At 38.1% G+C, this 23100-nt stretch overlaps 1 protein-coding gene across 1 annotated transcript in view; it reads left to right on the top strand.

The window, feature by feature from the left end:
• Positions 1 to 22221, top strand: part of LOC125251964 (NACHT, LRR and PYD domains-containing protein 3-like) — a 37829-nt gene extending 15608 nt beyond the window's left edge. The window contains exons 9-11 of the mRNA XM_048165020.1: positions 4964 to 5137; positions 19120 to 19166; positions 21689 to 22221. Of these exons, the coding sequence (XP_048020977.1) occupies positions 4964 to 5137; positions 19120 to 19166; positions 21689 to 22221 (754 nt within the window). The remainder of the gene's footprint in view (positions 1 to 4963; positions 5138 to 19119; positions 19167 to 21688) is intronic.
• The last annotated feature ends 879 nt before the right edge of the window (positions 22222 to 23100 follow it).

The raw sequence follows: 23100 nt of genomic DNA, 5'->3' as shown, positions 1-23100 counted from the left end.
AAACTTTGGAATGTCTTTTGAAATGCAAAGCTGGGCAGAGGGAAAGTTTCTTGTGGGTGATTCCCATGGTGCCTTGCTGTGATCTTCACCTCGAGATGTGTCACAGGACTGAGTTTCCTGATAACAATGAATTTACACCTTGTGTCCTGGTGTTTGCTGATCCATCTGTTTTCTTAAAGTCAACACAGCGAAAGAGAGTCTCTTTGATCTTTTGCTCTGTTACTACAATCAAATGCATTTGTAATTAAGCAGACATTGAGGGGCCATCTTCGATCAGCCATTTTAGTTCCCAGGTCCAACTTTATGGCTCACAAATGTGACCAGTCACGGAAAGTAGGGACACAAGTCGGTTTTGGGGGATTTTGAGTTATTCACAGATTCTGAAAGTGCAGTCTCCAAGCTTTCCAACGATGTGTGACACATGGAAATCTGATAATATTTGGAGAAGTTGTGGCCATTTGAAGGTAGGCAATCAAGAAAGCTCAAGAGGGAGAAAAACCCCTTTAAAGTTTGTGCAGTTCTCACCTGTTCTCACCTGCTGGGAGTGACAATAGGGCTCATTTACATCTCATTTAGATAAGCCATACCCCCTGTAAAGCTGCATGGACCGCATACTATTAATAATAAAGGTTAATGTGCATTGTAAATGTCAGTAATTGATTTTTTTTTACTTTTATAAAAATGATTTAGAGGCTGAAATATGTGACTTTTTTGTCAAAACTCTATTTGAACTTGTGCATTGTAGATAACATGTTGCAAGACACTCCTTTAAAATCTGCCCATCATTTTTAATGTTATTATTTTAATGTTTATGTAAAGAAAAAGTACATATTGATGCTAATTTTATTTTTTATTTGCTGGTTTTCCACATAAAACTTGGTGAATTGACTTTTTGAACAGGATTCTATGATAACCGTGATCATTTTGGTCACTAATCATGAAATGAAATGTTCTCACCTGAGAAGCCTGTTAAAGAAGAATAGGCAATCCAGGAAATAACTGGACTAACAGAGGCCAGAGATCGCTAACTATGGCTATTCAAAACACTTTTCAAGACAATAAATACACGATTGAGGCGATGTATGCATGTATTGACTGAATTTGCGTCTGAATAGCGCTGGCTCCGTGGGTGTGGCCGCATTAGCGGATAATGAGCTGAATCACGGACTTCTGACATGGCTCTCTTTTCATACAGATTACATAAACACAGAAGGTTTGTTTTCGATTTGACTTACAAATTTTAAAACTTGACATTTCAACGTTTTTTCAGACATAAGTATAATTTTTTTATGATTAGTATTCACTAAGTTACAGTTCATTTTCTGAGAACTATCAGATTGGACTTCGTTCAGAGGGAGATGAGAGATCACGCATCATGTTAGTTTTCTTTATTTTTCAAAAAGCACAACATTTTGTTTTTACTCTGAGTGTACACAAATAAAAGAAGACATTCTATAGTTTCAATTGATATATATTACTTATGTCTCTATGACAAAATATGATGGAGTATTTTAAGTCTGTTTTGCTGCAATGTGAAAAAAAACCTGCAAAACGCGCCGGCGTGTTACCCGACTCCAGAGAGGTAATGTCTTATTATGCCGCTTTCATCGTCGCTCAGATCGTCTTCAGAATCAGTGAGCGCTTGTTCATAAGCATCCGGCTTGTCGAAGAAGTACTTCAAAACATTTTCGGTGTAATTTTGATATCAGCTAGAGCCGGCCAGAGCGCTGCATAATAAGTAGCCACGCTTCCCAGTATGGAAATACACACAGACAATGACACGCCCCTACTGCGTGCTAGAATCTCCGAAAAACAAGCCGATTTCGACCTCAAAATGTACGCTTTTAAATATACCAATACTGCTATCTCAAACACGGAAAGGCTTCTTCATTATCTCAACTAACAGATTCTGCAAAAAAACGAAAATCACCAATTTTGAAAAAAAATGCTTCTTTCTCATTTTGCTCGAGAGTTGTGCTGCCGACTTGTGTCCCTGGATTTCATGACGGGTCACAAATGGTTCAGTAAGGGAATGAGTTGACTCTTTGATCTTTGGAATGTGGAGTTTGTGGTAATTTGGTGGGCTTTGTTCTGGAATAATCCTACAGTTTTCTTTACAACCAAATGTCCCCCAACAGGACCATGTGCTACATTAAGCACCACCTCTCGCAACTTCATGGGAACTACCACCTGCACCAAGGACTCACCCCCGCTATTCTCGCTCTGGAACATCCATTTCTGTAACAGCATTCCATCTTTCACAAAATAGCCAGTGGCTGCACTTTGCACCTCATCTGGGGACAGAACAGAGTCAAATAAACTAGCCAATGTAGGGTCTTCCCGCTGCGCGGCTACCAACTCTGCATGAGAAAAAGCTGGGAGAAGAGAAAGACCAGGAACAGCATAATTACAGGACTTCAGCAAAGGAGTTTGATCAAATTCTCCCTGAACAGAATTACAAGCTGCTTTTGTTTTAAAACGAGTCACAGCACATGAAGAAAACAAATTGACAGTAGATAGTGGAGCGACAATGGGTAACGAAGACACATCTGGCCACACACGCTCTCCAGCCAAAATATTACCCAAAATCATATCCACTACCTTTACTGGCAAGGATGGGCGAACACCCATAATTACCTCACCCTTTACCAATTCAGATAGTAAAACAACCTTGTGCAATGGAACGGACATACATGCAAGTGCTATTCCTTGAACTAGCACATTTCTTTCCAAACTTGAGGCTGCTGAAAACGGTAGGGTAGATTCTAAAATAAATGATTCCGAAGCACTGGTATCACGCAGGATCTTAACAGGTACATTCTCACCTCCCCCCGACAATGAAACAAACCCATCTGTTACAAATGGAACATAACTTGGATTTAATCCAGTCAAACCTTCATTCTGTGGGAAAACCTGAAACAGCTTACCTGCAGAATACAGCTCAGGGTGAACACAATCAGTCAGTAATACTGGTGAGGAAACATTTTGCGATCTTATTAAACCCTTACCTCGAATTTGTTTATTTCTGAGCACAGGACATTCCTTTTTCCAATGCCCTTCCTCAAAGCAGTAACGGCACATGGAGTCAGGAATAAGTCTTGGAGGCCCATTATGCACTCTCTCTGTATTTAATAAATCAGGTTTCCGAAAATTAGACTTTTTTTTAGTCTAGTGATTTTCACTAGACTTCTATTCACTCGAAAATCACCAACCCTATTTTTGTGTGTTATCACGAAATCATCAGCTAACACTGCAGCCTCCCCAGCAGTCTTAGGCTTGTTCTCATTAATATAGGTAGCGATATTATCAGGATTAATACTTTTAAGCTGCTCAGTGAGAATCAATTCTCGCAGGCTCTCAAATGTATGCACATTAGAGGTAGAGCACCAACGATCAAAATGAGTGGCTAATTCACAAAGAACTTCAACATGGGTTTGTCGCAAAATTTTTTTCCAAGTGCAAAAATGTAATCGATATCCGCAATATGAGGATGTGCAATAATGTTGATTGTGCAATGTATTTTCTTTCTTTTTTTTATATGAAATGTGTTTGTCCATGTATTGGCCCTTTGTGACCCCAGCCCCCGGGACAACGGGTGGAAATTAGCCTTCGGCTACAATCCGGTGTGTTTACATTCATGTACTATCATGTCTGTCCATTAACACATACTGTCCCTATCAAATAAATATATAAATAAAAATTCTAACATTTCCCTTCGCTGTTCAAATGATTACTCATCGAAAAATCAAATCTCCGTGATCCCACATCAGCCGTTTCCGACACATCAGTTATCACGCCACAATCAATCAATTTCTTTTTGATCAATGCTCTCAACTCATCTTTTCGTAAGCGTTTATCGATCCCCACCTATTTGTAACTTTCTACAATCCCCCATAATTGCTGCTTCAAACACACATTAAATTTTTTTCTGACGGGGAATTAACGAAATCTTCTAACAAAGTCATCTCTAAACAAATTCCAAAGTAGCCCAGTAACTGATAAATATACTACGTCATTAACAAACATCAGACACGATAAAACAATCCGGCTCATAACCAAATCTCCCCCTAAATATCCCACCCCCACAACTAACTAACTCAACCCTAACTCTTCAGTGTTTTCCCAAGAGTCGAGCCTCTTTAAGCAACTAATTCCGCTGGCGCAGAGCTGAACAATCAGTCCAGACCTGCAACCACGGCCGTGCACTCAACCCAGGAATACACACACACACACACAAAAAAAAACTATAACCTATCTGGGGAGCATAACAAATCATCATTTATGAGCCGCATTGACTTACCCGTCCGAAGCCAAACACGAACGACCTCCTTACCACGAGTGCACCTGATTCTTTTCACCAATTACCACGCCATGTGCCTCTTGAGAAAAAAAAGATGGCCCCCATATGTTACAACCAGCTCTTAATTTTACCATTAACAAGAGGCAACATGGACGGGCAAGTAGAGAAAAGGAATTATTTATTTAACAAAATAACATATTTAACAAAAGTATTCAAGCAATCAGTAGTCAGTATGTGAATGTTAGTAGTGAAGAGGACTGTAAGCTCAAGGTCTGCATGGATGTTAACACAAAATCAACAGAAAAACAATCGGAGTCTCTCGGTCAGGTGCTGTCACATCGTAACGCGCTTCCCTCCAATCCACCATGCTGGAATTCTTATAGCCCCAATAATGAACCTCAGGTGGATGAAACCACACCCCCATGAACGTCATACCTGCAAACCAAACAAAACAAGAAAACACAGGCCCAGAACTGACTGGGCCCTAACAACTACATTATTAAAAGTAAATGAATACCTTTACTCTAGTACATTTCCACAGACACCTTAGTTAATTTTGTGTCTGAATTTACAGAAAATACCTGCAAATGCAAAAGTGTGTGATAGTGACTGATCTGATTGTCAAACTAATGTCATATTTGCTGTTGCTGTGTGTGTTTGTAGGCTCTCTGGCTGTATGGTGACAGAAAAAGGCTGTGGTTATGTGTCTTCAACTCTGAGTTCAAACCCCTCACACCTGAGGGAGCTGGATCTGAGCTACAATCACCCAGGAGATTCAGGAGTCAAGCTGCTCTCTGACAAACTCAACCATCCAAACTACAGACTGGACAAACTCAAGTAAGTCAAGCTAGAGGAGTTTTGTAACAAGCTTAGCTTTAGTTATACTTCAGAGATATTCAATGCTTGAATCTGATTGGTTGACCAACATTCTAAGGTGTGCTAATTATTTTCCAGTAAACACACAGCTAAAGTTGTTCTAAGCAGGTCTTGATCCCTTTTACAGTTCAATATAACTTTCCAAAAATATTGAAAAGTTATATCAAAGGTCCTTACAACCTACAACAAAACAACTAAACCTACAAAGAAAATGATCAAGCAAATAATATAACAAACAACAGGATAAAAAATTACAAATTATTTCCATTATTTTACCACAAAATTATGTTTTATTTTCTCTGGAAAGCACACACTTTCTCCTAGGGCTGTCGCAGTGAAGGCATTTCCTTTGCAGGGATTTTGTGTGGCTCAACATCACAATATTTATAATAAAACACAGATTCATGTATGAATGAAACAAGTCTCATTCATTAAGCATGTGTACGCATAAATGTGTGTGTGAAATCTGCATACAAATGTTTTTACAAACAAATCATGATTCGTCAACATTTGCTCTAAAATGAATTCTAAATTTATGAAAAAATGTGAAATGCAAAAATCACATTCATAAATATGTGACTTGACCTGAAGAAGGACAGATGAAGGTATTCGCAAACGCTCAATCAATATCTCTCTGTCTATATAGGCTTGTTCAGTGCGAATCTATGGTGCCTCTGTACTAATCACAATACAAAGTATTGAGCAGGACAGAGTAGAGACCTGAGCGAGACGGATATGTTACCTTCTCCCGCCCACAACATTAATGTTTTGTCCAGCTCCCAGTTTGTAGTAAAGTTTCGCCTAGCCACAACCTATAATGCTTCTGATATTATAAATAATAAATTATTCACAAACCATTGTTAATTTAACATAAAAGCAAGCATAGGCTATGTGTACATGGTTTGGCATGGCAGAATGCCATGAGCTCTCCCTTTATAATTCCTAAAAAGCTGACATCAGTTCATTAGAATCTCACAAAACTCTGTTATAATCAATGAAGCTGACTGCACAATAAATCTTTCATAATGTCTACACTTTGTTATAATTTGAGGATTCACTAGCAGAATGCAGCACTGAGCAAAAACTCTGGCATTTTGAGCAGTGAGTGGATTCTAACTTACATACATCTTATTGGCCACTGTGTCCAAGAAAACAACAGATATGTCTGTCATTGGGTACATTGCTCAATGTTGCAAAAACATGTTATAAATCAAAACTCTGTCTATGCTTGCACCTGTTAATCATTTTTATTTTATTTTAGTTCTTGTTGCTGCAACAGATGAATAACAATTTATTTGTTGTTAGATATTTTATTTTTCTATTTTGCGGGAGTACTGCATTTTTTTTTTTTTTCGCAATCCCCACGCGCACTTCACCATCAAATCTTGTCTCATGGCGCACTCTGTTGCATCGGGTCCTGTGGGAGTGCTTGTCTCTAGTACAGAGTCTTAAAGGGGACCTATTGTGTGCCTTTTTTGCAAGATGTCATTTAACTCTTTAAGACCTGAAAGCATTTTTAGAGTGTTTTTTTTTTCCTCCTGAGCAACATGCACAAAAATAAAGATTCAAAACTATAGCAAGAAGAGTCAAAAGGTTGGTTATATACAGTATATTAATAGAACACAGGTTGTTGGCTAAAAGTTTTGTTTCTACAATGACAATAGCGGGAGGATAAAAAACTGACAGCACTGCTTGGATATTATAACTAAAACTGCTGCATTTTGAAAAATTATACTTTGGACTTGGGCTCATTTGTTTGTTAGATATATATGATCATATACAGTTTTACAACATAAACCCTGCTCAGGTTGCATAATTTTTTGAAGAACGATGATGGAGAGCAGATCATTCAAAAGAAATGTGATGCAGTTCCAACCACGTCCAGCCTCTTTTCCCATTTTCAGTTATCCGGGAGTGACATGTGGTGATGCGCTAATAAGATGGCAGCAGCCTCATTTTCTCTTCAAAAATGCTCTTCAGAAATCAACGGGTGACGTCACGGACACTACGTCCATATTTTTTTACAGTCTATGGGTACTTCTCAGCACTCGTTAAGAGTTTATCAAAATGGTTGGATGCATTAAAAGTCTGAGTTTCTAAGCTTCAAAATGATACCTATTTTGTGTTATTCCACATTGGAAAACGAGCATGGATGGTTCCGGGAACATTGGATACACATTGCATCCCAGAAAGATGTTTTTAGCCAAGTATGTTACATCATTCTGTGAGTAATATCTTGTGATCAACACAATAGATTGTTGATTTGGGCTCATTTTAATCATGATAATCTGCTGTAAATAATGATTTTCTGCAATCTGTCCATGTTTCATGAAGTTATGAGTAAAAACACCATGTGAAATCTACATATTTGTATTCAGTTAGCGGCTGTGCTGTTTTTGTTGTAAACGCATATTACTCAGACTCATTGGAGGCTAAAAACAATGCAATAGGAGCATTTTGGAGGCTCGATCTGAACGTGTAAAGTCTGTGATTTTGTATGCAAAAGAATTATTGTACTGCCTATTTGCTTTGTTTATATTGGCTCTTAAACAGAGACACACAAACAGAAACACTGACGCTCCTGTATGTCTTAAAGGGTTAAGTCACAGATGTCCCCAGAATGTGTCTGTGATGTTTCAGTTCTAAATACCCACAGATAATTTATTATGCATGTTGTAAATAACCATTTTGATTGCAAGCAAAAACATGCTGTTTTCATGCATGTGTCTTTAAATGTAAATGAGCTGCTGCTTCCCGCCCCCCTATCCAGAATAATGCCTGTCTTTGATACTTTGCCAAATACTAACAACATCTGCTTGGTTTTGATTATTATCTATATCACAATCACTGTACAAATTCCCTCCTCATGCATGTGCAAGTCAAACTTGTTTTATCTGGTGCGTGCGCAGGACATTTTGTTTCGGCAGCGTCCAGTAGCAGAGTTATGTTATATGAGTTTTCTGGCTTTGTTTATTCCTTAAAGGTCCCATGGCATGAGAATATCACTTTATGAGATTTTTTAACATTTAATATGGGTAACACTTTAGAATACTGTATCGTACTTACTGCATAACTAATAAGGAATTACTGCAGAATTAATCGGTAGTTCGTCATTAACACTCAAGTAACTACTATTAACTACTAAGGAATATGTGTTAACTAATCAGTATGTCATAGCGTTTTTTAATTGTGTTAAGTAACTATTAGTTAATCAGTAACTAATCAATTCAGTCATGCCTCCTGAAGAACTACGATTAAGTAACTACTAATTCAGCTTCAGGAGGAATAACTATTAAGTAACTATTAATGAACTGTGAAACTCAGTATCAGGTTATGGCCCTTTCTTCTTTACTACTAATGTTAGTTGATTTACTTAGATTTATGCCTACTGTACTGATATATATATATATATATATATATATATATATATATATATATATATATATATATATATATATATATATATATCAGTATATATATATGCTCTGCAAATATTGTTAAACATTCGTTCATTTGTGCCACTGTATGTTTCTGTCGGTGGGTGCTATAATGTTGCACGTCTTGCATCACATGCAGGTCAAAGTTTGAGCGCACACATGTAATATCTGTGAGTTTTGTAATATCTCCCGTTTTGCAAGAGAAAAGGGACTGGGATTCCAACTGTCAGCGGAGAGGTACATCGCTCTCGCATTATAACAATGCGCTGGCGACACTTAAACTAAACACTGTAGATACCACATTAATGAACTGTAGAATTAGAAGAAAGTTGTTTATTCATTTATGTTTTTTAAACGAATGGTGAATTCTTCGTGTTTTTCCTCGTGCTCGACCATTTCCGTGGATGGCGCTTGAGAGTGTTAATTTTTTTATTCAAGTGTTGTCTGCAACCAGAAAATCAGGATGGATCCGTGACCTGCCAATACCTCAGGTATGTTTATGGCCTTATATATATTTTGTGTCTGTTTTTACTCAAGATATTTCACATTACTATTATAAAGTGATGCCAAATGAGTTCTGTATTTAAGGCAATGATCATTACCACATCATGCTCAAAGAATTACTTCAAACCCACTGATAATTAATAAAGAATTACCAAATCATTCTCAAGGAATTACTAAGAACCTGGAACAGTATTCTAAAGTGAAAACAATGGGAACCCATTGATAATTAATGAAGAATTACCACATCATTCTCAAGGAATTACTAAGAACCTGGAACAGTATTCTAAAGTGAAAACAATGGGAACCCATTGATAATTAATGAAGAATTACCACATCATTCTCAAGGAACTACTAAGAACCTGGAACAGTATTCTAAAGTGAAAACAATGGGAACCCATTGATAATTAATGAAGAATTACCACATCATTCTCAAGGAATTACTAAGAACCTGGAACAGTATTCTAAAGTGAAAACAATGGGAACCCATTGATAATTAATGAAGAATTACCACATCATTCTCAAGGAATTACTAAGAACCTGGAACAGTATTCTAAAGTGAAAACAATGGGAACCCATTGATAATTAATGAAGAATTACCACATCATTCTCAAGGAATTACTAAGAACCTGGAACAGTATTCTAAAGTGAAAACAATGGGAACCCATTGATAATTAATGAAGAATTACCACATCATTCTCAAGGAATTACTAAGAACCTGGAACAGTATTCTAAAGTGAAAATATCCTTGTGCATAAGTAATAAAGCCTAAAGTAGTACTAACATAAAAAATGTAATTTTACTTTAAAAGATGACACATTTTAAGAACATTTACATTTATTTCAGTGTTAATAACATTTTCAAAAAAAAATATATAGAGATTTCCATACAACAAAACAATGAAAAAAGTGAACACTAAAACAAGAAAACAATACCAAAATTTTACATCAGATTACTAGGAACTTACCAAATATAACAACAGAAGACAGCAAATATGTGTATGCCTAACTTCAACTTTCAGCCAATGGTTCTCTAATACATCTAATTCATGTTATTTTTTTCTGGCAAAGTCAATAAGCATGCCATTCTTCTTTTTTTCCTCGATGATGCTTCGAAGTGGCTCCCTTGTGCACATTTCTTTGCACTGTTTGGCAAACTCTGACAGTTTCTGGCCTCTGTGGAACTTTTCACGCAATGTCTTGTAGGCTTCAGCATCACAATACTCCAGCTCTGCTATCGCTGCCGTATCCACAACCGTTTTTCGATCCACCCCACACTTGTGGTACGACACATTGATGTCCTAAGACACGAAACGATCGGTTTTTGTGAGAAACCGAACGGTATTTATATCAATTTTTAACTCTAATACACCACTATGTCCAACTGCCTTCATCCTTCCATGACGGAAGTGATCTCTAGCACACGTTGAAGTCTACGCGCGCGACATCACTTCCGTCCAGAATGCAATTTGACCTTATTAACATGGAGGATGAAGGCAGTTGGACATAGTGAATCAGAATCAGAATCAGAAAGAGCTTTATTGCCAGGTATGTTGTTTACACATACTAGGAATTTGTTTTAGTGACAGAAGCTCCACAGTGCAACAGAGTAACAGCGACAAGACAAGACACATAATAAAAAGAATAAAATAATAATATACAAATTTACAAGATAGACAAAGTGCAAAAAATGCAAAAGACAATATATATTATAGACAATTGTATGTACAATTATGTGTGCAAATTGAGATATAAATAAGTGTTTTAAGTAAATAATATGTAATAGTGTTGTGTGTTCCGTGTTTGTCAAGTGTTCATGAGATGGATCGCTTGAGAGAAGAAACTGTTCCTGTGTCTGGTCGTTCTGGTGCTCAGGGCTCTGTAGCGTCGACCGGATGGCAACAGTTCAAAGAGGGAGTGTGCTGGATGTGAGGGGTCCAGAGTGATCTTCTTTGCCCTTTTTCTCACTCTGGATAAGTACAGTTCTTGGAGAGTGGGGAGGGTTGTGCCAATGATTCGCTCAGCAGACCGGACTACCCTCTGTAGTCTTCTGAGGTCAGATTTGGTAGCTGAGCTGAACCAGACGATAATTGAAGTGCAGAGGATGGATTCAATGATGGCAGAGTAGAACTGTTTCAGCAGCTCCTGTGGTAGGTTGAACTTCCTCAGCTGGCGAAGGAAGTACAACCTCTGCTGGGCCTTTTTCACAATGGACTCGATGTGGTTGTCCCACTTCAGGTCCTGGGAGATGGTGGTGCCCAGGAACCTGAATGACTCCACTGCAGTCACAGTGCTGTTCATGATGGTGAGTGGGGGGAGAGCAGGTGGGTTTTTCCTGAAGTCCACGATCATCTCCACTGTCTTGAGCGTGTTGAGCTCCAGGTTGTTAAGACTGCACCAGAAAGCCAGCTGTTCAACCTCCAGTCTGTAAGCAGACTCGTCACCGTCCTGGATGAGGCCGATCAGTGTGGTGTCATCCGCAAACTTCAGGAGCTTGACAGAGGGGTCTTTAGAGGTGCAGTCGTTGGTGTAGAGGGAGAAGAGCAGTGGGGAGAGGACACAGCCCTGAGGGGCGCCGGTGCTGATGGTGAGGGTGCTGGATGAGAATTTCCCCAGCCTCACTAGCTGCTGCCTGTCTGTCAGGAAGCTGGTGATCCACTGACAGACAGAGGTGGGCACGGAGAGCTGAGTTAGTTTAGGCTGGAGGAGTGATGGGACAATGGTGTTAAAAGCAGAGCTGAAGTCCACAAACAGGATCCTCACATAAGACCCTGGTCTGTCCAGATGCTGGAGAACATAATGCAGTCCCATATTGACTGCATCATCCACAGACCTGTTTGCTCAGTAAGCAAACTGCAGGGGGTCCAGTAAGGGTCCAGTGATGTCCTTCAGAAAAGCCAGAACCAGTCTTTCAAATGACTTCATGGCCACAGACGTTAGAGCCACAGGTCTGTAGTCATTTAGTCCAGTAATTTTGGGTTTCTTTGGGACGGGGATGATGGTGGAGCGTTTGAAGCATGAGGGGACTTCGCACAGCTCCAGTGATCTGTTGAAGATCTGTGTGAAGATGGGGGCCAGCTGGTCAGCGCAGGTTTTCAGACAGGCTGGTGAAACGCTGTCTGGGCCTGGTGCCTTTCTTCTCTTGTTCTTTCTGAAGACCTGGCGCACGTCATCTTCACTGAACTGAATTGCAGGTGTGGGGGAGAGTGGGGTTGATGGAGGTGTGAATGGTGATTTTTCAAACCTGCAATAAAACCCATTCAGATCGTCTGCCAGTCGTTGATTCTCCACAGAGCTGGGGGATGGTGGCTTGTAATTGGTGATGTCTTTCAGACCTTTCCACACTGAAGCTGTGTCATTAGAAGAGAACTGATTCCGAAGTTTATCAGAATAATTCCTCTTTGCCACTCTGATCTCCTTTTCCAGTGTGTATTTGGCCTGTTTGTACAAGACTCTGTCCCCTTTTCTGCGAGCATCTTCTTTGGCCTGACGGAGCTGGCTGAGTTTTGCAGTGAACCAGGGTTTGTCATTGTTGTAAGATAAATGAGTCTTTGTAGGAATGCACAGATCCTCACAGAAACTGATATATGATGTAACAGTCTCTGTGAGCTCGTCCAGATCGGTGGCAGCAACTTCAAAAACACTCCAATCAGTCCATTCGAAACAGGCTTGTAAAGCCCGCTCTGTTTCGGTGGTCCATCTCTTTACAGTCTTTGCTACAGGTTTAGCTGATTTCAGTTTCTGCCTGTAGGTTGGTATGAGATGAACTAAACAGTGATCAGAGAGCCCCAAAGCTGCCCGTGGGACAGAGTGATATGCATCCTTTATTGCTGTGTAACAATGGTCGAGTATATTACTGTCTCTGGTGGGACAAGTAACATGCTGTCTGTATTTGGGCAGTTCACGTGAGAGAATCGCTTTATTAAAGTCCCCAAGAATGATTAGAACAGAGTCCGGGTGTTGTTGCTCGCTCTCTGTGATCATATCAGCGAGTAACTGTAAAGCCGAGCTCACGTGCGCTTGCGGAGGAATGTAGACGCTCACCAGAATGAACGAGCAAAACTCCCGCGGCGAATAGAACGGTTTGCAGTTAATGAAGAGTGTTTCAAGATCTGGACAGCACATCTTCTTTAACACCGTTACATCTGAACACCACCTTTCGTTGATGTAAAAGCACGTCCCGCCGCCGCGCGATTTCCCCGTTGATTCTGCGTCGCGATCTGATCTAAACAGCTGAAAGCCCGGCAGACATAACACGCTGTCCGGAATGGCGTCGTTCAGCCAGGTTTCCGTGAAGCACAGAGCAGCCGAGTTCGAGAAATCCTTATTTGTCCGGGAGAGCAGAAGGAGTTCGTCCGTTTTGTTGGGCAGAGAGCGGAGATTCGCCAGATGGATGCTAGGCAGCGGCGTTCTTAATCCGCGCTGTCTGAGCTTCACGAGGGCGCCGGCGCGCTTTCCCCGTCTGCGCGTCCTGAAGCGTCTAAACAGCGCTGCCGCTCCGCCGACTACAACATTCAACAAAACGTCTGAATAATCGAAATCCGGTAAAAGATTTTGTGGTGTGAACTGCCGAATGTTCAGCAGTTCATCCCTGGTAAAACTGATGGTGTTTGAAAAACAGAAAACAGGAAAAACTAACAAAAACAGAACAAACACTGAAGAGCTAAGCACTGTGGCTGCCATGCGCGGCGCCATCTTGTGTGTATTAGAGTGTGTATTGTAGTGGTGTATTAGAGTTAAAAAATGATATAAATACCGTTCGGTTTCTCACAAAAACCGATCGTTTCGTGTCTTAGGACATCAATGTGTCGTAATACAAGTGTGGGGTGGATCGAAAAACAGTTGTGGATACGGCAGCGATAGCAGAGCTGGAGTATTGTGATGCTGAAGCCTACAAGACATTGCGTGAAAAGTTCCACAGAGGCCAGAAACTGTCAGAGTTTGCCAAACAGTGCAAAGAAATGTGCACAAGGGAGCCACTTCGAAGCATCATCGAGGAAAAAAGAAGAATGGCATGCTTATTGACTTTGCCAGAAAAAAATAACATGAATTAGATGTATTAGAGAACCATTGGCTGAAAGTTGAAGTTTAGGCATACACATATTTGCTGTCTTCTGTTGTTATATTTGGTAAGTTCCTAGTAATCTGATGTAAATTTTGGTATTGTTTTCTTGTTTTTAGTGTTCACTTTTTTCATTGTTTTGTAGTATGGAAATATTTTTTTTTTTTTTTTTTTGAAAATGTTATTAACACTGCAATAAATGTAAATGTTCTTAAAATGTGTCATCTTTTAAAGTAAAATTACATTTTTTATGTTAGTACTACTTTAGGCTTTATTACTTATGCACAAGGATATTTTCACTTTAGAATACTGTTCCAGGTTCTTAATAATTCCTTGAGAATGTTGTGGTAATTATTTATTAATTATCAATGGGTTCCCATTGTTTTCACTTTAGAATACTGTTCCAGGTTCTTAGTAATTCCTTGAGAATGATGTGGTAATTCTTCATTAATTATCAATGGGTCCCATTGTTTTCACTTTAGAATACTGTTCCAGGTTCTTAGTAGTTCCTTGAGAATGATGTGGTAATTCTTCATTAATTATCAATGGGTTCCCATTGTTTTCACTTTAGAATACTGTTCCAGGTTCTTAGTAATTCCTTGAGAATGATGTGGTAATTCTTCATTAACTATCAATGGGTTCCCATTGTTTTCACTTTAGAATACTGTTCCAGGTTCTTAGTAATTCCTTGAGAATGATGTGGTAATTCTCTATTAATTATCAGTGGGTTTGAAGTAATTCTTTGAGCATGATGTGGTAATGATCATTGCCTTAAATACAGAACTCATTTGGCATCACTTTATAATAGTAATGTGAAATATCTTGAGTAAGAACAGACACAAAATATATATAAGGCCATAAACATACCTGAGGTATTGGCAGGTCACGGATCCATCCTGATTTTCTGGTTGCAGACAACACTTGAATAAAAAAATTAACACTCTCAAGCGCCATCCACGGAAATGGTCGAGCACGAGGAAAAACACGAAGAATTCACCATTCGTTTAAAAAACATAAATGAATAAACAACTTTCTTCTAATTCTACAGTTCATTAATGTGGTATCTACAGTGTTTAGTTTAAGTGTCGCCAGCGCATTGTTATGATGCGAGAGCGATGTACCTCTCCGCTGACAGTTGGAATCCCAGTCCCTTTTCTCTTGCAAAACGGGAGATATTACAAAACTCACAGATATTACATGTGTGCGCTCAAACTTTGACCTGCATGTGATGCAAGACGTGCAACATTATAGCACCCACCGACAGAAACATACAGTGGCGCAAATGAACGAATGTTTAACAATATTTGCAGAGCATATATATATACTGATATATATATATTAGTAAATCAACTAACATTAGTAGTAAAGAAGAAAGGGCCATAACCTGATACTGAGTTTCACAGTTCATTAATAGTTACTTAATAGTTATTCCTCCTGAAGCTGAATTAGTAGTTACTTAATCGTAGTTCTTCAGGAGGCATGACTGAATTGATTAGTTACTGATTAACTAATAGTTACTTAACACAATTAAAAAACGCTATGACATACTGATTAGTTAACACATATTCCTTAGTAGTTAATAGTAGTTACTTGAGTGTTAATGACGAACTACCGATTAATTCTGCAGTAATTCCTTATTAGTTATGCAGTAAGTACGATACAGTATTCTAAAGTGTTACCTTAATATGAGTTCCCCTAGCCTGCCTATGGTCCCCCAGTGGCTAGAAAAGGCGATGGGTGCACCAAGGGTATTTTGCTTCGCCTTTGTGAAAATGAAAGCTCAGACGGCCCAATCTGGAATCTTCCCTATTTGTCGTCATACGGGGAAAGGTTACCTCCCCTTTCTCTGCTTTGCCCGCCTATGAGAAAATGAGCTACTACAGTGGAGGAGAGCGCAATATTTTTTTTTTTCCTCGAAAGACATCATGGCTTGGAAAGGAGCGAAGCATGGCAGTTGCTCAGTGTCTGGATGTATAAATGAACACCTTAGTATTTTTTTAGTTCCTTCATCCAAGCCATTGTGAAACAGTGGGTTAATTTTATTTTCTCTGGTAATGCGCCGATACAACTTCCCAAATTTTTGTATGTCTGCGCCACACATTTCACAGACGACTGGCCAATACAGCCCAGTTACTATCGCTAATGTAAAGTTAGATAACATCAAGTATGTGTGTAAATACACACACTGTAATGCAAGTGTTGTACATTTTTTTGTTGTTTGGATAACCATTTCCATTTTGCAGAGCTTGATGTAATTGTAATAAAGAAAGATTGTAAAAACTTTTAAGATATATGAAATATAACACATGTAAACAAATAAATGATGTTGGCATGGTAGCACATTTTTCACAAAGGCACCTATCCAAAACGGTAGATGTAATTATGGCAGAGGTCTGACTAATATAGTGGTGCTGGTTAGTGTCTGTAGCTGATATAAAAAAAAAAAAAAAAAAAAAAAAAATATATATATATATATATATATACACACAATAGCAAATCAGAGCAACATGAAAAGCCAACAACATAGGCTAGCGTTAGCTACATGATAACTGTAACAGCATACATAAACAAACCAACTAAACACATTATTTACATGAACAGAATCTTTGATCAATTTCATGCATCCTTGCTGTATAATTTTTTTTTTTTTTTTTAAGTACAAAAATCATACTAATTCGGAACTATTGAACAGTAGAATATAATGAAATGTTTAATAAAACAGAACAATGACCAATTCTAACCGCATCAGAACATTAAATAGACCATAAATCATTCCTCTGGGATACATCAGTAGATCTCTGCATGATCTCTGAACTTCTGGATCTTCTCCTCTTTCCATCATCACAGTCTCCAGCATTACAGAGTCATGATTTAATAGAAGTTTCCAGTGTGATACAGACACAGTATTTTAAACTAACCATTCGGAGAAGTCCTGCTGTAGCCGCTGAGTTGCAACTTCTTCATCCGGTGCTTCTCCATCCAGATCAGATTCTAGGTCAAACTGAACAGCTTGAACGACTGTGTGTCTACGAGCCATTGCGATATATCCACTGTCAACATTAGCGCATGGTACAGTGGCCACAAGCTGGTTAAGGCCACACCCACCCTCCACCTTGCCCCGCCTCTCTCTTCCTCATTAGCATTTAAAGCTACAGACACAGAAATGGCACGTCCTGAGGAAAGCTCATTGTGGGACTGGCTCGTAGTGGCTGAAATTCTGCACCAAAGCTGAATTTCGGGAAAGAGACTTCAGATACAGTACTACGGACCACTTAGGCCTATATAAAAGCATCCAAAAAGTAGCACGTCATGGGACTTTTAAAAGTCTGCTTTTCCCTGTGTGGTATTGCTGTGCGTTAATAACTCTGCAAGTAATAATATTTATTATCATTGTAGATGTGTTTCAGAGTGTTTCATAGCATAATTCAGTTGATTTTACCTCAGAAGTATTATTGTGTCAATATACATACCATAGCTGTAATGCTCACATATTCGTCATTAGTTTATTTGTTTATTTGATTCATCCAATATGTGAGCATTAAGGAATAAACAGTTCTTCTTCATTATGAAAGTTTATTATTTGCATTATTTGAAAGTTTTTAAAGCTATATCAGTTTAAACTTCTCATTTATGGTTTTCTGAGCGCACACATCTGAAGCACACACACAAAAAGCTGTCTGTCAGCATGTCTCGTGAGTATTAAATTAACTAACTTCTCTTTCACGTCTTATTGTGCTTAAACTGTCAAATACACACAAGGTTATGGAAAATTCACATAAACACTGCTGGTTATGTCTGAACAGCAGGGGGGAAAATCGCATGTGTATAGATCTGTGTATTAAAGTGACAGCACCTCTTGAAAAAAAATAATTAAAAAGTGAACATATTTTGCGGCTGCTTGCCATCCTCTGCAGTTGGCTTGTCAGTGTTGCTGTATTACAATATTACGGTTATCATGACAGCACTAATTTCTCCAGCTTTCACTCAAACACAAGCACACATACAGTACGAGACACTCTCTCACACACAGAAACATACATGCGCACAGAAAGTTGTTGTCAGCGCTGCCTTGCAACTTTATCAGTAAAATAGTTTCCCAACTTACTTAGTATGACTGAAAAAGTGACTGATTTCACTGATTTCTAGCTCTCCTCAAGGGTTGTTGGTCAAAACACAGTATCCAATCAGCTTCATCCAAAGGAAGTTTATTTGTTCTTAACACAATGCTAATTTTCATTCAGGCTGAACACAACACATTATGCATATATAAACAGGAATATATATGGGTTTGTGTATGTGTGTTTTGGTCTACAATAGAAAGAGAATAAAGATAGAAATTAACACACGTCTCAAGTATTATCCAAACACATTATTTACATGAACATAATCTTTGATCAATTAATGCATCCTTGCTGTATATATTTTTTTTTTCAATACAAAAATCGTACTAATTCAGAACTATTGAGCGGTAGAATATAATGAAATGTTATTAATGAACATTAATGAACAATGACCAATTCTAACTGCATCAGAACATTAAATAGACCAAAAATCAATCCTCTGGGATACATCAGTAGATCTCTGCATGATCTCTGAACTTCTGGATCTTCTCCTCTTTCCATCATCACAGTCTCCAGCATTACAGAGTCATGATTTAATAGAAGTTTCCACTTTGGATGTTGTGGCCTGAATGTTTATTGTTCCAGCATCTAAAATGAGAAGAAAACAACAGTTAATGTGTAAATATAAAAACACAACAAGGTTTGTCCCAAGTGCAAAGTATACACTTGTGTTTTCCTACTGTTAGGACATTTCTACCTAATTCCACCTCATATATTCACTACCATTTTGATGAATTTTAACAGAAAATTCAAAAAATACCTCAGAAATCTAAAAAGCTTACTTGTGTCTGTGTGTGAATGTGACACTGTGTGTGTTTTCTAGTGTGGATAACGGAGGAGAGATCAGGATTAGAGCAGGAGTACGCAAATGTAAGTCCACACACACACACAAACACACACACACACTGTAGCTGTTCGTGTTGTATACATGTACATGTTCAGAAGATGCTGTTTTCTGCTCTGCAAAAGCAAATTCTCTTTTTAATGATTTTCATGATTGCTTCTCAAATCTCTGTGAGGTCTAAATGGGATTTACAAAACGCCATTAAAGATTGGACAATAGCCACATTATTTGAACCAACTTGCTCCTCAGAATCATTATTATTTTGATCATTATAATTATTGATGTAATTTTTTACTGGGTGGTGATGATCCAAGGATCCCTGTGGGATTTAATTGAGTTGAAAATGTTGTTAATGGTGACAAAGAACATGAGTGTGAAGTTTGTACCATTTTGGTTTGCTCTGAAAAAGCTGGCCTAGTAAAATGAAGTAGGTGTAACATCTGGAGAAAGCAGGCTGAGACGCAGATCTAAATGCAGGGTTTTTAATAAAGAAACTAACATACAAACAATAAGCAACATGAAGACTAAGGAACAAAAGCATGAGGGAAACAGACCATCACATTCAACACTGTTAATGTTTAGGTTATTTCAGCAAACAGTTTGTAAATTCAGCTTAGCATCATGCAATAAATGAATGTCTTCAAATAAGGATGTTTTACTTTAAAGCTGCAGTCCACGATTTTTCCTCTTTGTCGCCATCTCTTGTTTGAAACCTGCAATTGCAGTCATATGCGGAACAGTTATCAGTACGTGCGTTGTGCCTCGGCACGGCTCGTCAGCGCGGATGAATCTAATGCTTGCTGTCAATCACCGCACCGGTGGATACTGTACTTCAGAATCACAGATTCTACGTCTTGAAAGTATGACCAATATAAGATTTTTCACTGGAAAATATCATCTGAACAAGTAAGTAACATTTCTACCACTTTTGTTCTGACCAACTGAGGAAAAAAGCATTAGGCCTACAATAAATCACGCTGCCAATGATGATTAAATCTAACGATCGCTTAGCTCGGATCATGCCAAACCGTGCAAATTATTATTACCGTTATACTTTGCTCTCAAATTGTTAATGTTAACACCATCAGCATTGCGTGACTGTGTATTTAGTGTGTATTAGCGTTACCTGTAGATTTCAATTTCTGTAGCCACTCAACAGTCCTTAAGTCTTTTGCTTTTGGCTACAGGTGAATCTCCAGTTGTCACTGATGACTGTCATTTGGATCTTTCTGGATTACAATCCACCATCAAAATGATAAGTTTAATTATTTCAGCTGCTGTGAGAAAAGGCTATAAATGATCCACTACCAGCGGCATCCTCACATGATAAAACCGATTAGCCTGGACGGGACTCCTTCCTTTCTGTTTACGGACGTGACATAATGACGCACAGAGGAACTGCTGCATGCTTGAATTTCCACCATGCGGAAATCCGCCATGTCGCTCTTATTATAAAACATTATTACAAGCTTATCGTTGTGAATCGGATTAAGATAAGTAGATAGTTTTGAACACTGGCTGGTTATGTACTTGCTCAAAAATTGATTTTGGATTATTTTTAACCCAAAAAAGTTACGGACTGCAGCTTTAAGTGTGCTCTATATCTTATTTGTGCGGCACACCTCTCTTTAAGTTTTATAACTGGATTGATGACATTTGCTCATTAATTCATGTGCTGCTCTGACCTTGACCAACTTCGAACACATTTTCTATCATGAATCCCTATGAAAGACAACTGAACCAATCAGAGTAAGTGTGGGGCGGGCCGACACATGCAGCTCTGCCCCAATCTGCAGCCAGGTGTTCTTGTGGGAAACTGCAAAAGGCAAATAAAAAGGATAATTTAAAAAATAGCTTTAAAGCCTGGATCCCATGAATTAAGGACAAAACTTTTTTCCCTTTAAAGAATTTTCCTGGAAGGAAAATATTATTTCACTGAGAAACTTATGAAAGTGATATCAGTGTCTTGCATGAATTAGGTGTAAACTTTAAAAATGATATAGGTTTCAAAGTTCATTACTTTGATGACAAAACACTGATAAATAATTACAGACTCCACAGTGATTTTCTATCAACATTATCAAATCTTTTTCTATCAAGCACATCATTGGTTGATTGGTAACAGACCTGAGAGTTGAGCAGAACTGATGGAGCTGTAAGATTTCTGAACTACAGATGAGATGAAATTCTGTAAAATCAAGTTAAGATTTGCTTCTGTAATACGAATTTGTGAAAAAACCTAAATTAATTTGTCAGATCTAAACTTAAGATAGAAAGTTTCTGTAATGGATTCAGATGATGACAAAGCATGCTGGGAACTAAAAATCCACTGTCCAGTTTCAGTTTATTCAACACTAATGGATGAAGTAAACTTCAGTTTTACATATTTAACTGGATTTTACACAATTAAATTAGGACAAAATGTTCATAATTGTGTGGTTTTAACAAATTAAGTACATTTAACAAGCAGAACAAATCATTTACAGTGTAGATTAAAAGATGGGACAGATTGATAATTCCTGATTGTGATGTGTTTTATCTCCATCAGATTCCCATCAGTTCACTCTGGATCTGAACACAATGAATAAATACCTCCATCTGTCTGAGAGGAACACAGTGATTAATGGCACTGACACAGAGCTTCAGTCGTATCCTGATCATCCAGACAGATTTGATTGTGTGTCTCAGGTGTTGTGTAGAGAGAGTGTGTGTCATCGACGCTGTTACTGGGAGATTAAGTGGAGTGGGATTCGTGTGTATATATCAGTGTCATATGAGAGCATCAGCAGGAAGGGATGGGGTAAAGAGTGTCGGTTTGGATGGAATGATCAGTCCTGGAGTTTGATCTGCTCTTCCTCCAGTTACTCATTCATACACAATAACATACAGACTGAACTCTGTGTAAAGCCCATCAGCAGGAGAATAGGAGTGTATGTGGATCACAGTGCAGGAACTCTGTCCTTCTACAGCGTCTCTGGAGACACAATGAGCCTCATCCACACAGTCCAGACTACATTCACTCAACTGCTCTATCCTGGGTTTTGGGTTTGTAATAGATCATCAGTGAAACTGTGTTATTGAATCAGAACAGACTGTAGAGAGACTCTACCCATAATGCTTTGAGCTCATGATGAATCAGTGACAGTGAGATGTTATAGAGTCTCTTCATTACATTAATACTGAAATATAATGTCAGAATAAATGTGTGAGAAACAGTCAGGTGTGTGTGTGTGTGTGTGTGTGTTCTTTTCTCAGCCTCTACTTGTGCTGATGGAAATCAGTTTTTATTGTAGTGTCACATCAATCTCTATTACTGTCAAAATTACCTTTCAGTTGAAAAGTGTCATAATTCATGTGATTTTTCAGGTGTTTCTGCTCAAATAATAAAACAACTAATTAATTTGAGATCAGATTTTAATTAATGATGAATATTTGAAATGTCTGAATACTGTATTAATCATCAGCTAAATGTGAAATATAATATATAATAATATAAGATATAATATCTTAATCACTAAAAATACATGATCTGATTATTTATTGATATTCATTTTGATCAGTGTAGTTCACTGATGTAACATTTGAAGGATCTAAGAGTTTTCAATAACCACATTTTACTTTAAGAAAACAACCACTGGTGTTTTATTTTCTCATCATTATTTTAAAGATTATTTTCTTTGTTTTTATGTTTAATTTCGTAATCATTTATAATCATTAGTCATTTATGTAGTTGTCATTATTTATCATTTATTCATATTATTATTGATTTACATCATTTTCCATTTTATCATTTAATCCTTTTACTATTATTATTAATTGATGTCATTTTATGTTTTATATTTTATATTACTTCTCATTTTATTTTTATTGCTGTTAACTCTTATGATTGTGTGGTCTAAAGGGATGTTTGTCTTCATGGGTAGGAGATAAGAGAATGTCTTCATTTCAGGGTTTTTATCG

Source organism: Megalobrama amblycephala, linkage group LG17, assembly GCF_018812025.1.
Source record: "Megalobrama amblycephala isolate DHTTF-2021 linkage group LG17, ASM1881202v1, whole genome shotgun sequence".
Taxonomy (NCBI): domain Eukaryota; kingdom Metazoa; phylum Chordata; class Actinopteri; order Cypriniformes; family Xenocyprididae; genus Megalobrama; species Megalobrama amblycephala.
The sequence above is the reverse complement of the archived record's forward strand: the minus strand, read 5'-3'. Positions and strand labels throughout refer to the sequence as shown.